At 43.8% G+C, this 12,083-nt stretch overlaps 3 protein-coding genes across 3 annotated transcripts in view; 2 read left to right on the top strand and 1 right to left on the bottom strand.

Moving 5' to 3' along the window:
• The window catches only part of LOC107104398 (growth/differentiation factor 8-like), a 7,967-nt gene extending 6,028 nt beyond the window's left edge, over nt 1-1,939 (bottom strand). Inside the window, exons 1-2 of the mRNA XM_015404392.1 lie at nt 1,482-1,939; nt 44-414 (exon numbers count right to left, since the gene is read on the bottom strand). Of these exons, the coding sequence (XP_015259878.1) occupies nt 44-414; nt 1,482-1,863 (753 nt within the window). The 5' untranslated portion in view covers nt 1,864-1,939. The remainder of the gene's footprint in view (nt 1-43; nt 415-1,481) is intronic.
• Nucleotides 1,940-3,705: 1,766 nt separating this feature from the next.
• Nucleotides 3,706-8,674, top strand: ddt (D-dopachrome tautomerase). Its single transcript, XM_015404393.1, has 3 exons — nt 3,706-4,010; nt 5,829-6,004; nt 8,469-8,674. Exons 1-3 carry the CDS (start codon nt 3,903-3,905, stop codon nt 8,539-8,541), a joined length of 357 nt encoding a protein of 118 aa, XP_015259879.1. The 5' UTR covers nt 3,706-3,902; the 3' UTR covers nt 8,542-8,674.
• Nucleotides 8,675-11,327: 2,653 nt separating this feature from the next.
• LOC107104401 (glutathione S-transferase theta-4-like) overlaps nt 11,328-12,083 on the top strand; it is a 3,679-nt gene continuing 2,923 nt past the window's right edge. Inside the window, exon 1 of the mRNA XM_015404395.1 lies at nt 11,328-11,566. Coding sequence (XP_015259881.1) covers nt 11,405-11,566 — 162 coding nt within the window. The 5' untranslated portion in view covers nt 11,328-11,404. The remainder of the gene's footprint in view (nt 11,567-12,083) is intronic.

Here is a 12,083-nt window from a genome sequence, read left to right as displayed (position 1 = left end):
GGGCCCCACATTTCCTAAACCCGCCCCTGCCAGGTAAACTCACCAGTCCTTCCTCTCCAGGCTCTGCAGAGGTCACTGCCAGGTCATTCCCCGTGGAGTCGAAGGCGTTGATCTGGATGCCCCAGTTGGTCTCCGGCTGCCGCAGCCACACCGCCAGCACCTGTTTGACGTCGATGCTCTGCCACGAGCTGACCCCGGCGCTGACGTCGATCTTCAGGGAGCGGATCCGTATGTGCCTCTTCCCCTCCGTGGCCGGCATCAGGCGGGAGATCTGCAGGAAGACGGTGGTCGCTTCTCTGGCGGGACGCATGTGGACCCAGAGCTGCGCGCGGACGATCCGGTTCGCCTGCAGCTTCTGGATGAAGGAGAAGAAGCAGCACTTTGGATGGCCGTCCACCTGCACCACGGAGCTGGCTGCACAAACAGGGAGGAGGGGGGGAATAATGAAATGAGATTGAAATTTTAATTAAAACAAACCAGAGATTAAAACATTTGCAGTTTGGAACTTCTGGACCTTTAGACTAAATCCGAACCGAACCGACTTCATGCTTTTAGCTCCAGGTCCAACAAAGAGGAACATTTCTGACTTGGAAGTGAGCTTCATCTGCAGGAAGTTTTTATTTTATTTATTTTATTAGGTTTTATTTTCACTTCTGCGCTTTTATGGCTCCTCATCCATCAAGTGGCGGATTGTCATTGTGTGTTTAATGTTTTTGTCGATTCTTCTTGCAGTTTTTTTTTTATCAGATACATGTAAAAAGTTAAAATAATATACATATTTATAATCTATAAGAAAATAACCAGAAAAACAGTTTTTAATCATTAATATAAATTCTTCATCATCACCCAGAAAATCCTTCAAACGCAAACATTTAACGGCTTTTATTGCAGCATTTTGTGCGTAAAACGAATTTAATCATTTCGCTATAATGTATTTTATAGGCTTAAAAACATAAAGACAATTGTTTCAAGATTGTTAATAAATCCTTTTATATCAAAATCTCAGTATAACGCAAACATAAATGGTTGCCATCACTCCTATGGAGGGGGGGACATCGTTTTATGATCTAAACAGGCGCAGAATCCGTCACGTTTTTGTCTTGAAAAAGCTAAATTTAACAGCCTTTATTTCTGGTTTTATTAAACCTTTATCCACCAAAAAAACTAAAAAACTCCAGGTGATGCCATAATAAACGCTCCTTCTCCAGTTCTGGCACATAGAACCTGGTTTTACGCATAAAAACTCCAAGAAACTATTTTATTGCTTTACAAGATCTATAATAAACAGGTTTAGTTAGAAAATGTAAAAAAAAATAATCACCAAAATATGCAAAACTCCACGTTCAATGCAAAAATGTGTGTTTGCATTTCTGTGGGTGAGATTGTTATTTTTTCATCTCGTGCGTAAAAGTTGGTAAAACCAGGTTTTACGCACTGGCTGAGTTTTCCACCCGCGGACCTGAACCCAAACGCAGACTTACGTTCAGAGGCCGTGATCATCACTGTCTCTGTAGTCGCGTGCTCGTCGTCCTCTTCCAGAAGCAAATCCCTGCTGTCGTCTCCCAGCACGTCGTACTGGTCGAGCAGCTGCTGCAGCGGCGGCGCTTTGGGGAGCAGCTGCTGCACGGTGTCCCTGCTGATGTTCGGAGCCTCCTTCATCCGCAGCTTGCTCAGGATCTGGGACTTGATCGCGTTCAGCCGCATGGTCTTCATGTGCTGCCGCACTTCGCAGGTGAGGCACTGCTCCGCGTCCGGGAGGCTGGCGGCGGAGGGCGGCTGCTGCTGCGCCTCCTGCTCGCTCAGAACCACTGGAAACAGAACGGCCAAGAGGCTGAAGCAGAGCGCAGTCCGGCACAGAAGCATCTCCTCAGCTGGTCGCGTTTTTCAGGTGAGGAGGAAGAAAGATCCCCTGATGAGAGCTGGGAGGAGATGCGCCACAGAGCTGCGTTTGGATGAATGAGGCGCGCGGACGGGGGTCATAGTTTATTACTGTGCACCTTTTTATACTCCAACTTTAGCCTGTTATGATTGGCTGAAGAGGAAACAATGAATTTAAACGGACTTTCAGGATTTTTTTATTTAATCCGAGTTAATCCACAGATACAGAAAATCAGCCAAACTTTAAGGCATTTGTTTTACAAATCAGGATAATAAACTTTTATGTTTGATTTATTTTCTGAGTTTCCCACCGGATCTATTTCATCTGACAGCAGCTTCATTATTTCAGTTTGATTCAATAAAACATTTTAAGATTAATTCGATTTTATCTTCTAGAAATTCACAGATTTTCATCAGATATGAGAAAGAAAAGATAAATAAGTTTAAACTATAATCGATATTAGATCAACGCTTTAATAATGCTACAGTATGGAGGACAGCGCCACCATGTGGCAGGTCATATTATGTGCAACAAAGATCAGAGGATTAATTAAATAATGGCAATAATGCATCAAAAACAAAATAACCGTTCAGTAATTCATTCAGATTCTACACCTCTAATTTTTTTTTTTTACATTTGATGACGTTTTTCATCTGAATTTTAAAAGTCAGACCATCTGTCAGCAATTAAAATATAAAAACATTTACTTGATCTATTTTATTCTATCTACTTCTTAATATTCCGTTTTGTATAATAAGATATAAAAAATCTTCTGAAGGTTGATTTATTTTGATTTAACTTTTTTATGTTTTTTTAATCAAATGAATTTAATCACAACTTTCAGTTTTGTTCTATTCATGCGCAGTTTCTCTTCCCTCCACAGACATTTTATACGCGGAGGCCTCATTGGACGCTGGCCTACGTTCCTAGAGGGCGGCCATCTTGGATCAGACCACAGTCAGACAGCTGCTGTCAGAATGAGCAGGAGGCGCCTTAGATCTGATTTTAATCAGTCAGAAATAATATTACAATAATGTCTTCCATTTCACTACTCCTTAAAAAGAACAAAGCAAATTCTAAGATTACCTTTTAGTTAGATTACACAGATTTATTCAGATTAAACTGAAGTCAAAATGGATGAGATATAGGCAAAGTTATATATTTTGCAATTAAATATTAATATGATAAACGTTACGTTTTATATTATTATATGATAAGATCATGTTTTACATATTTTATATATTTATATAGTATATTATAATTATTCAGTATTTTAAAGGATTAGGCTACTCTTTGAGTATTGTGATCTATAGAGGAAACTGCGAAAGAGTAAAGTTATTTTGTTTTTGTTTCATTAATCTTATGTTAATTTTATTTATTGTCATTGTGAAGACTTTATTGTCAAATCGTAGTAAATGGTAAATTTACATTGGGTCTAACCAAAGGCTTTTTGTCTTTATAAATTCGTCTAAAGTTTTTCTAAAACTCTTTTTCAAACTATGCTTTTTTATCATTATTTATGCTAATGTAAACATTTGTTCTTTAATCAGTTAATCTGTGTCATATATTATATATTTATGTTTTAGAATTAGTTATTGTAATATTATCTCTGACTCGTCTGAACTGTGGTCTGACCCAAGATGGCGCCCAATGAGGCGGCTATCTGATATGCTTCTTTCCATAGATATCCATAATAAATTAATAAATTAATAAATTTATTATGGATATCTATGCTTCTTTCAACCTGCTGCCTTTGAGCGGAAGCAGCGTCATATGACGCGTCAGGTGAACCTGCGTAAAGCGCACGTGCGCAGACTGCGGTAGGAAAGCTGAGTGAATCAGAACCAATATTAGAATATCTCTCAGATAAATAATTGAATTTATTAATCAATAAAAAAACATCTCAGATCGTTTCTGCGCTTTATTTTGAAAGTTAGAGCCGGAAGCGGAATCCTCCTGAGATCAAAGTCTGTCATTGAGGTGACGTCAGTTCTGCTGGACCGAGGCAGAAGTTAAAGTGAAGATGCCGTTCATCGACCTGCAGAGCAACCTGGCCTCCGGCTGCTTCTCTGAGGATTTCCTCCGGAGCTTCTGCTCCATCTGCGCCGCGGCTCTAAACAAGCCGGAGGAGGTGAGCGACCCGCCGGGTCACCTGGACCGGTCCGACCCCCGCTGGAGCCCGGACAGAACCAGATCATCGGCCGGTGTTGTCTCGTTAAAAGCGGCCCCGACATTTAAATCTCGCGGGAACGCGCATGTGAGGACAGTGACCGTCAGAGCGACTAGAACCAGAGGCTGGGGTTTGGACTTTGGTTCTGTTTGCTCTCTGTGGAACAATTTAGTAGAAAAAAAGACTTTTCTACATAAACTGTTCAGAAGAAGGTCCAACAGATCTGAACTTTCTCCAGAACCTTCTTCTCAATCTTCCCTCTCCAGAACCAGAGCGGTCCAAGAACCGTCAGATCTGCAGAACCCAGAGGTCCTGGTCAGAATCGGACCTTCAGGGCGGAGCCACAGAGACGGACGGTTCGGTCCACAGAGTCCAGTTCTGGCCCAAGAGACGGATTCTGTCCTTAGAGACTGGTTCGGTCCACAGAGACGCATTCTGTCCTTAGAGTCCGGTTCGGTCCACAAAGTCCAGTTCTGTACCTAGAGAAGAAACAATCTACCGTTTTGGTTCTGATCCGTTTATCTCTCTAAATGTTCTGTCTACAGACAGCTGTCGATGTTTGGACCTTTGGTTCTGGTCCTCTTGGCGCCGCCTTAAGGTCGACAGTCTGGTCCTGATCCTCTCTGCTTAGGTTCTGGTCCTGTTCTGGACCGGTCCAGAGATGGATGACCTCTGGTTGGACTGAATGAGGGAACCAGGGTTCTAGCGCTGCTTCTTTGGGCCGCTGGAAGCCATTTTGAACAGGAGGTGCCGTGAAAATGTTTTAGTTTTTTTGGACTAAAGGCCTCTGAGCCTAAAGCCTGTTTTAAAATAGAATAAATAAATAAATAGATTTAGATTCTCTACTTTATTGTCACTTCAGTGTAAAACCAGGATCTGTAACACAGACATCAGGTGAATATATGCACTATTAATTAAACTCACTGCCATCAGAGGCGGCGGACGGTCTCCTCACTCTGGCGGCTCTCCGTTGTCATGGTTACGGTACCAGAGTTCTTCACTGGCGATTCTGAGCCGTATTTCCTCCTGGTTTCTGTCAGATTATGTTCATTTATGAGTCTGCTGCAGCGAGCGGGATGCCTCTTTACTCACCGACCACTAGCCTGCTTGACGTTGCCGTGACAACTTCAGTTTCGTGAACTTGTGTTGATTAGGCCTCAAAATAAATAAAATAAAATCCAAATTTATAGGAAAATTTTTTAAAAAGTCAATCATTTCCTGAAATATTTATAAGATATTTACAAATTTTGCAAAGTATTTTTAATAATTTTATTTGATAATTTCCCTCCCACCACTAGGGGGGGCTCCAGCATGCCCTCTTCCCGCGGCCATGCGTTACGGTACCATTGGTTCCGGCCGTGGGACCATCATCATACTCAGCGGTACCGCAGTGTTCTGGTTCTGTTCGGTTCTAACGGGCCGCCTCACTCAGAGGAACCAAAGCAGCCGACTCGGTGATAGAGGGATGCTGTGATCTGATTGGTTCTGGTTCATGAGAACAAAGCATAGATAGAATGATGGTCCCTATGTCCTCCAGCAGTCTAAGCCTATAGCAGCAGAACTATATCTCTATATCTCTGAGAGCAAAGTGCTCCGTTAAGAACAGTCAGATCTGATATATTTTTCCTCCCCACTGTCGCCGCATGCAGTATCCTGAGAGTCAGCGACTGGATTCAACCTGCTGGTTTCCTTAGAAATCTTAGAAGCAATGGGAATAATAGAGCTGCTCCGTTTGGGTCTGGGATCTTGACCGGTTCTGTTTTCTTCTGGATCTCCCAGAGGATGAACGTGGTGGTCCATCCGGGTCTGCCCATGCTGATGAACGGCTCCTGCTCGCCATGCGTGGTGCTGTCCGTGTTGGCCATCTCTGTGACGGACAGCGCCGAGAAGAACAAGGAGCACAGCGCCAAGATCTTCAGCTTCCTGACCAAAGAGCTGGGTCTGACTGAGGACAGGTGAGTCTGTGTTCTATTAACTCTAGATCTAGAGGACTCTCTGTAGGATGTGGCTTGTGTTTCCGTCGTTGACCCCGCTGACCTTTAGGATCCTCTGTTACCTAAAACCTCCCAGTACTTCTGATATTTTCTAGATTTTTCTACCCCATATGTTTTTTCTCGGTGGGCCTGCAGGAGATCAACCAGCGGTTCTGCTCAGGTCTTCAGGAAACTCTGGTCCATTTATGGGCCTTTAGCACGGTCGGTTCTGGTGGATCCATTTGCTGGCGTTACCATGGTGATGATTAAACATTAGGGCCTTCGTGGGGATGGGTGGGTACCTGGTCCTGCTGGACTTCGCTCGGTGGTTCTCTGTGTTTCTTCTGCCTCTGTTCCTCCACATTTTTTCCTTCCACTCATCTTTCCATGGACGTGCAGGGCTGCAGCCCCCTGAGACCCCCCAGCTCCTCCTGTGGCTCTCTGATCAGGACCTTTCTGTTTTCAAACTTCCAACTTTCTTCTTGGTCTGATTTCAGAGTTCAGGATTTTCATTCAGTCTTTAAATAAAATGTTTTTGTCCTTCTGAGGTTTGTCAGGAATTTCTGCTGCTTTTGGAATCTGAGTCGAACAGAATCCCGGTCCGATGGTCATAATGTTCATTTCTTACTCCGCTCCGGTCCGGCCAGGTCAGGATCCGCTATTTCAATCGCAACAAACAGATCCGGTTTGTCAAAGTAAAATATATTAGAGCATAATTCTTCTATATTCCCTAAAACTAAGACTGTTTAATTAAAGGGAAACACTGTTTTTTTTCCATTGTTTCCTTGATTTTCCGTTATTCCATCATGTTCTTCTCTCCCAGATGAGTTTAGTGTCATTTGGAGCCGTTCTGAAGATATTCCGTTAGGTTATATCCAGTAACGTCTTCCTATGGGCAACGACTTGAAGGCACAAACTAAACTGTTCATCATTTATTCTCTATGGTACGCCAGCATTCAGAACATGGAGGCCAATCACTGTCCCCCAGACATCCACCGTTAGATTTTATATATCTTTTAAAAACAAAGCAGAATGTGTATGACGTCATCCGTGCGCTGGATTGGAGTTTATTTTTTTTTAAGCTTTATTTAACCAAAGTACATCACAGCAGGCGGCTACGCTCTACCCCTTCTATTCATTCTAGCTAATGGGATGACGTCATACATGCGCCACTTTGTTTTAAAAAAATATATAAATGTAAAAAAAAGCAGCGTTCCCCTTTAAATGGTTGGATGCAGATTATCGGTTCTTCATCGGACCAGGAAGCAGATTTCTCATCTCCATCAAAATATTTATTTTATACTGAGAGGCTTAAAAGTTTCATCAAATCCAGTCTTTCCAAGAGCAACGCAGCAGATGTCTACCTGTGGCTGCAGACGGTTTCCTGTTTCTGCAGACGGTTTCCTGTTTCCGCAGACGGTTTCCTGTGGCCGCAGACGGTTTCCCGTTTCCGCAGACGGTTTCCCGTTTCTGCAGACGGTTTCCTGTGGCCGCAGACGGTTTCCTGTGGCCGCAGACGGTCTCCCGTGGCCGCAGACGGTTTCCCGTGGCCGCAGACGGTTTCCCGTGGCCGCAGACGGTTTCCCGTGGCCGCAGACGGTTTCACGTGGCCGCAGACGGTTTCACGTTTCTGCAGACGGTTTCACGTTTCTGCAGACGGTTTCACGTTTCTGCAGACGGTTTCCCGTGGCCGCAGACGGTTTCCCGTTTCTGCAGACGGTTTCCCGTTTCTGCAGACGGTTTCCCGTGGCCGCAGACGGTTTCCCGTGGCCGCAGACGGTCTCCCGTGGCCGCAGACGGTCTCCCGTGGCCGCAGACGGTCTCCCGTGGCCGCAGACGGTCTCCCGTGGCCGCAGACGGTTTCCCGTGGCCGCAGACGGTTTCCCGTCTCCGCAGACGGTTTCTTGTTGCCTCAGACGGTTTCTTGTTGCCGCAGACGGTTTCCCGTTTCTGCAGACGGTTTCCTGTGGCCGCAAACGGTTTCCCGTGGCCGCAGACGGTTTCCCTTCTCCGCAGACAGTTTCTTGTTGCCGCAGACGGTTTCTTGTTGCCGCAGACGGTTTCCCGTGGCCGCAGACGGTTTCCCGTGGCCGCAGGCGGTTTCCCGTGGCCGCAGACGGTTTCCCGTGGCCGCAGACGGTTTCCCGTTTCTGCAGACGGTTTCCCGTGGCTGCAGACGGTTTCCCGTTTCTGCAAACGGTTTCCCGTGGCCGCAGACGGTTTCCCGTTTCTGCAGACGGTTTCCCGTGGCCGCAGAAGGTTTCCCGTGGCCGCAGACGGTTTCCCGTTGCCGCAGACGGTTTCCCGTGGCCGCAGACGGTTTCCCGTGGCCGCAGACGGTTTCCCGTTGCCGCAGACGGTTTCCCGTGGCCGCAGACGGTTTCCCGTGGCCGCAGACGTATTCCTCAACCTGTTTCATGACTGTAGGATTTTTTCTCGTTTGCAGGATTGTGATCCAGTTCCATGAGCTGCAGCCTCACCAGGTCGGGAAGAAGGGAACCGTGATGAGCTTCCTGTGAAGAACGGCGGTCCAAACGGCAGAACACCTGGACCCTGACCTCATTCCACAGACGCACCGATCTGAGCGGACTGGGCCCAAACGTTCTGTTAGCTGATGTTCAACCTTCCTCCAGAACCAGGTGGTTCTGATTCCATCTGAAACGGGTCTATAGGTTGGATGGTTGATCAGGGTCGGAGTATCTGGAGCCGATCAGCTCTGGGCTCGATTTCTTTTCCTGTAGATGAAATAAAGACAAAATGTTGAACGATGGTCGTCTTTATTGCTGCAGATCTCAGTATTTAATGAAGTTAGTGTGAGAGGAGAAGATGGAGGACCAGAGAGGGTGGGAGGAGCATCTGTGATGGAAGCAGATGTTCTGGATAAATACCCATCATCCTTCACTTCAGCCGTGATTTTACCTTTTAGTTCACTACTGCGCCTCACTACAGCTGCTCCAGTTCCTTCCCAGTAACGTTCCAATACTGCAGACTGGTTCCGTTATCAGATCTGCTTCTGATTTAATCTGTTAAACCTGATCAGATCTGATAAAAAAATATAAATATTTATTAGGCTGTTCAAACATTTAAAGGTTAAAAAGCAGCAAAATAAATGTTAGAAATAATGTAGTTCCGGTTTCTGGACGCCAGGGGTCGTAGTTTCCCGGTTTTGGCTGCAATAAAAAGATCCCTGGATGCATCATTGAAGAACTTCATCCAATACTTTGGAGACTGAAGCAGCAGGACTGGATGAAGATCTGGACCTTCTGCCTGAAGGAGGGTCTCCTACTGAACATCTGGAGGCTTCCTGGGTCTGATGGATCCAGATGTTTTACTGCATCATCACAGCTTTTAGCTCATGACTGCAGATGGAACGAAAACATTCAGTACCTTCTTTATTAAAACCTGAATAAATGACAGAAACCTGCAGCTTTTCTNTTCCTCAACCTGTTTCATGACTGTAGGATTTTTTCTCGTTTGCAGGATTGTGATCCAGTTCCATGAGCTGCAGCCTCACCAGGTCGGGAAGAAGGGAACCGTGATGAGCTTCCTGTGAAGAATGGCGGTCCAAATGGCAGAACACCTGGACCCTGACCTCATTCCACAGACGCACCGATCTGAGCGGACTGGGCCCAGATGAATGTTCTGTTAGTTGATGTTCAACCTTCCTCCTGATCCAGAACCAGGTGGTTCTGATTCCATCTGAAACGGGTCTATAGGTTAGATGGTAGATCAGGGTCGGAGCATCTGGAGCCGATCAGCTCTGGGCTCGATTTCTTTTCCTGTAGATGAAATAAAGACAAAATGTTGAACGATGGTCGTCTTTATTGCTGCAGCTCTCAGTATTTAATGGAGTTAGTGTGAGAGGAGAAGATGGAGGACCAGAGAAGGTGGGAGGAGCATCTGTGATGGAAGCAGATGTTCCAGATGATAAATCCCATCATCCTTCACTTCAGCCGTGATTTTACCTTCTAGTTCACTACAGCTGCTCCAGTTCCTTCCCAGTAACGTTCCAATACTGCAGACTGGTTCCGTTATCAGATCTGCTTCTGATTTAATCTGTTAAACCTGATCAGATCTAAAAAAAAATAAATATTTATTAGGCTGTTCAAACATTTAAAGGTTGAAAAGCAGAAAAATAAATGTTAGAAAGATGTAGTTCCGGTTTCTGGACGCCAGGGGTCGTAGTTTCCCGGTTTTGGCTGCAATAAAAAGATCCCTGGATGCATCATGGAAGAACTTTATCCAATACTTTGGAGACTGAAGCAGCAGGACTGGATGAAGATCTGGACCTTCTGCCTGAAGGAGGGTCTCCTACTGAACATCTGGAGGCTTCCTGGGTCTAATGGATCCAGATGTTTTACTGCATCATCAGAGCTTTTAGCTCATGACTGCAGATGGAACGAAAACATTCAGTACCTTCTTTATTAAAACCTGAATAAATGACAGAAACCTGCAGCTTTTCTAAGAAGAAGAGGATTAAACTGAGTCACATAGAGATGAAGATATGAAAACATGTCAAAGGAATCTGATCTTATTGCATAAAAATACCAGGAAAAAGTAAAACACTGCAAATAACAGCAGTTTAAACATTGATTTTAGTTTATTAGTGAGGATTTGATGTTTTATTCCTCTGATATTATTCCTTGTTAGGTGTAAAACTTTCTCTGTTGTGGATTTTTCTCTGTAATAAATCTTCAATCTGAGACAAAGCTGAACAAACATCAGAGCAGGAGGGGCTGCATTATATATGTGGTTTAATTAATTAAAGTTTCACTAATCAGCAGAAATTATAGACCTGGTTTGAAATATTCTAGTTCAGAAGAATCTAGTCCAGGTTAGATGTTTCTATGTGTTTTAGTTTTTTAATTAGAGCAGATTAAAGAAGCTGAAGGAAGAAAAAATGAATTTATTTATTTCCTGAATCAGAAGCCAACTTCAGCTGCGATCCTCCAGAAAAAAACCTCAGAATAAAAACCAGGAATGAACAAATAAAGTTCTGGTTTCTATTTTCTACAGGCAGCTTTATTATCATCTAGATAAACTCTGCAAAACTTAGCTGCAGGTTTATAATCAGTAATATTTTTCATTCTCAGGTAATTCATAGTTTAAAAAAGAAAAAAAAAATCTTTTAAATTAATTTTTGTTGCTTTGTGAGTTTAGTTTGAAAATCTTAATCGTTTATTTTTGCTTCCTTTAAAAGTTTATGTTGAAAAAATGTGGGAGTTTCTCTCAGGACTTCCGGTTGTTTTTTTCTTTTTAATCTCAGTTTCTGCAGAACAAGCGGACAGCTCCTCTGCAGCAGCAGCTCTACTAGCAGTAGAACTAGTTACAGTAGAACTAGTTACAGTAGAACTAGTATAACTAGTATAACTAGTAGTGATCATGGCTCTGGAACTTTATCTGGACCTTTTCTCTCAGCCATGTCGCTCCGTTTATATGTTTGCAAAGAAGAACCAGATTCCCTTCGAGTTCCAGAAGATTTCTCTGATGGAAGGTGAGTTCAGATTGGCTGGAAGGGTTGCTGGTTCGAAACCCGCTATGACCTGAAAAATATAGAAATTCTAATTAGAAAAGCAGGAAAATCCTGATTTAGTTTGTTGGCTTTTCTTTCTGCATTAAAAGTTAATGTAAACAGGGGCGTGCACAGATATTTTAGGGGCAGGAGTCAACAGGCAGCAATGCTACATTGGTGTCAATTAAATAAATTCCAATATTAAATCCACTGAAAAACATTAAAATAGATTAAGTTTATTTTTTCATTTTGGAGCCAAAAGCTTGATTTACGTTTGAGTATTTTATTATTTCTAGTTTACTATTTTTCTCAGATTTATGACAAACATGAACGTGAAATATTTTGGTTTGAAGTTTGCTTTGACTTTATTCTGAAATCAGGAATTTGTTCAGTTGTATTTTTTGCTGCTGTGGATAACTGTTTCCTGGCTCCGCCCCTTCAGTACAGACAGGTGAGGCTGCAGCACCTGGAATATATTGGAGTTGGCTATCAGGGCCGGGGAGATCCGGGGTTCAGCCTTACAGTTTCTGGCTGCTGCTGCTGCTGCTG

This window comes from Cyprinodon variegatus, unplaced genomic scaffold (genome assembly GCF_000732505.1).
Source record: "Cyprinodon variegatus isolate N-32 unplaced genomic scaffold, C_variegatus-1.0 Scaffold1723, whole genome shotgun sequence".
Lineage (NCBI taxonomy): Eukaryota > Metazoa > Chordata > Actinopteri > Cyprinodontiformes > Cyprinodontidae > Cyprinodon > Cyprinodon variegatus.
Note: the sequence above shows the minus strand (reverse complement) of the source record. Positions and strands in the feature narration are given on the sequence as shown.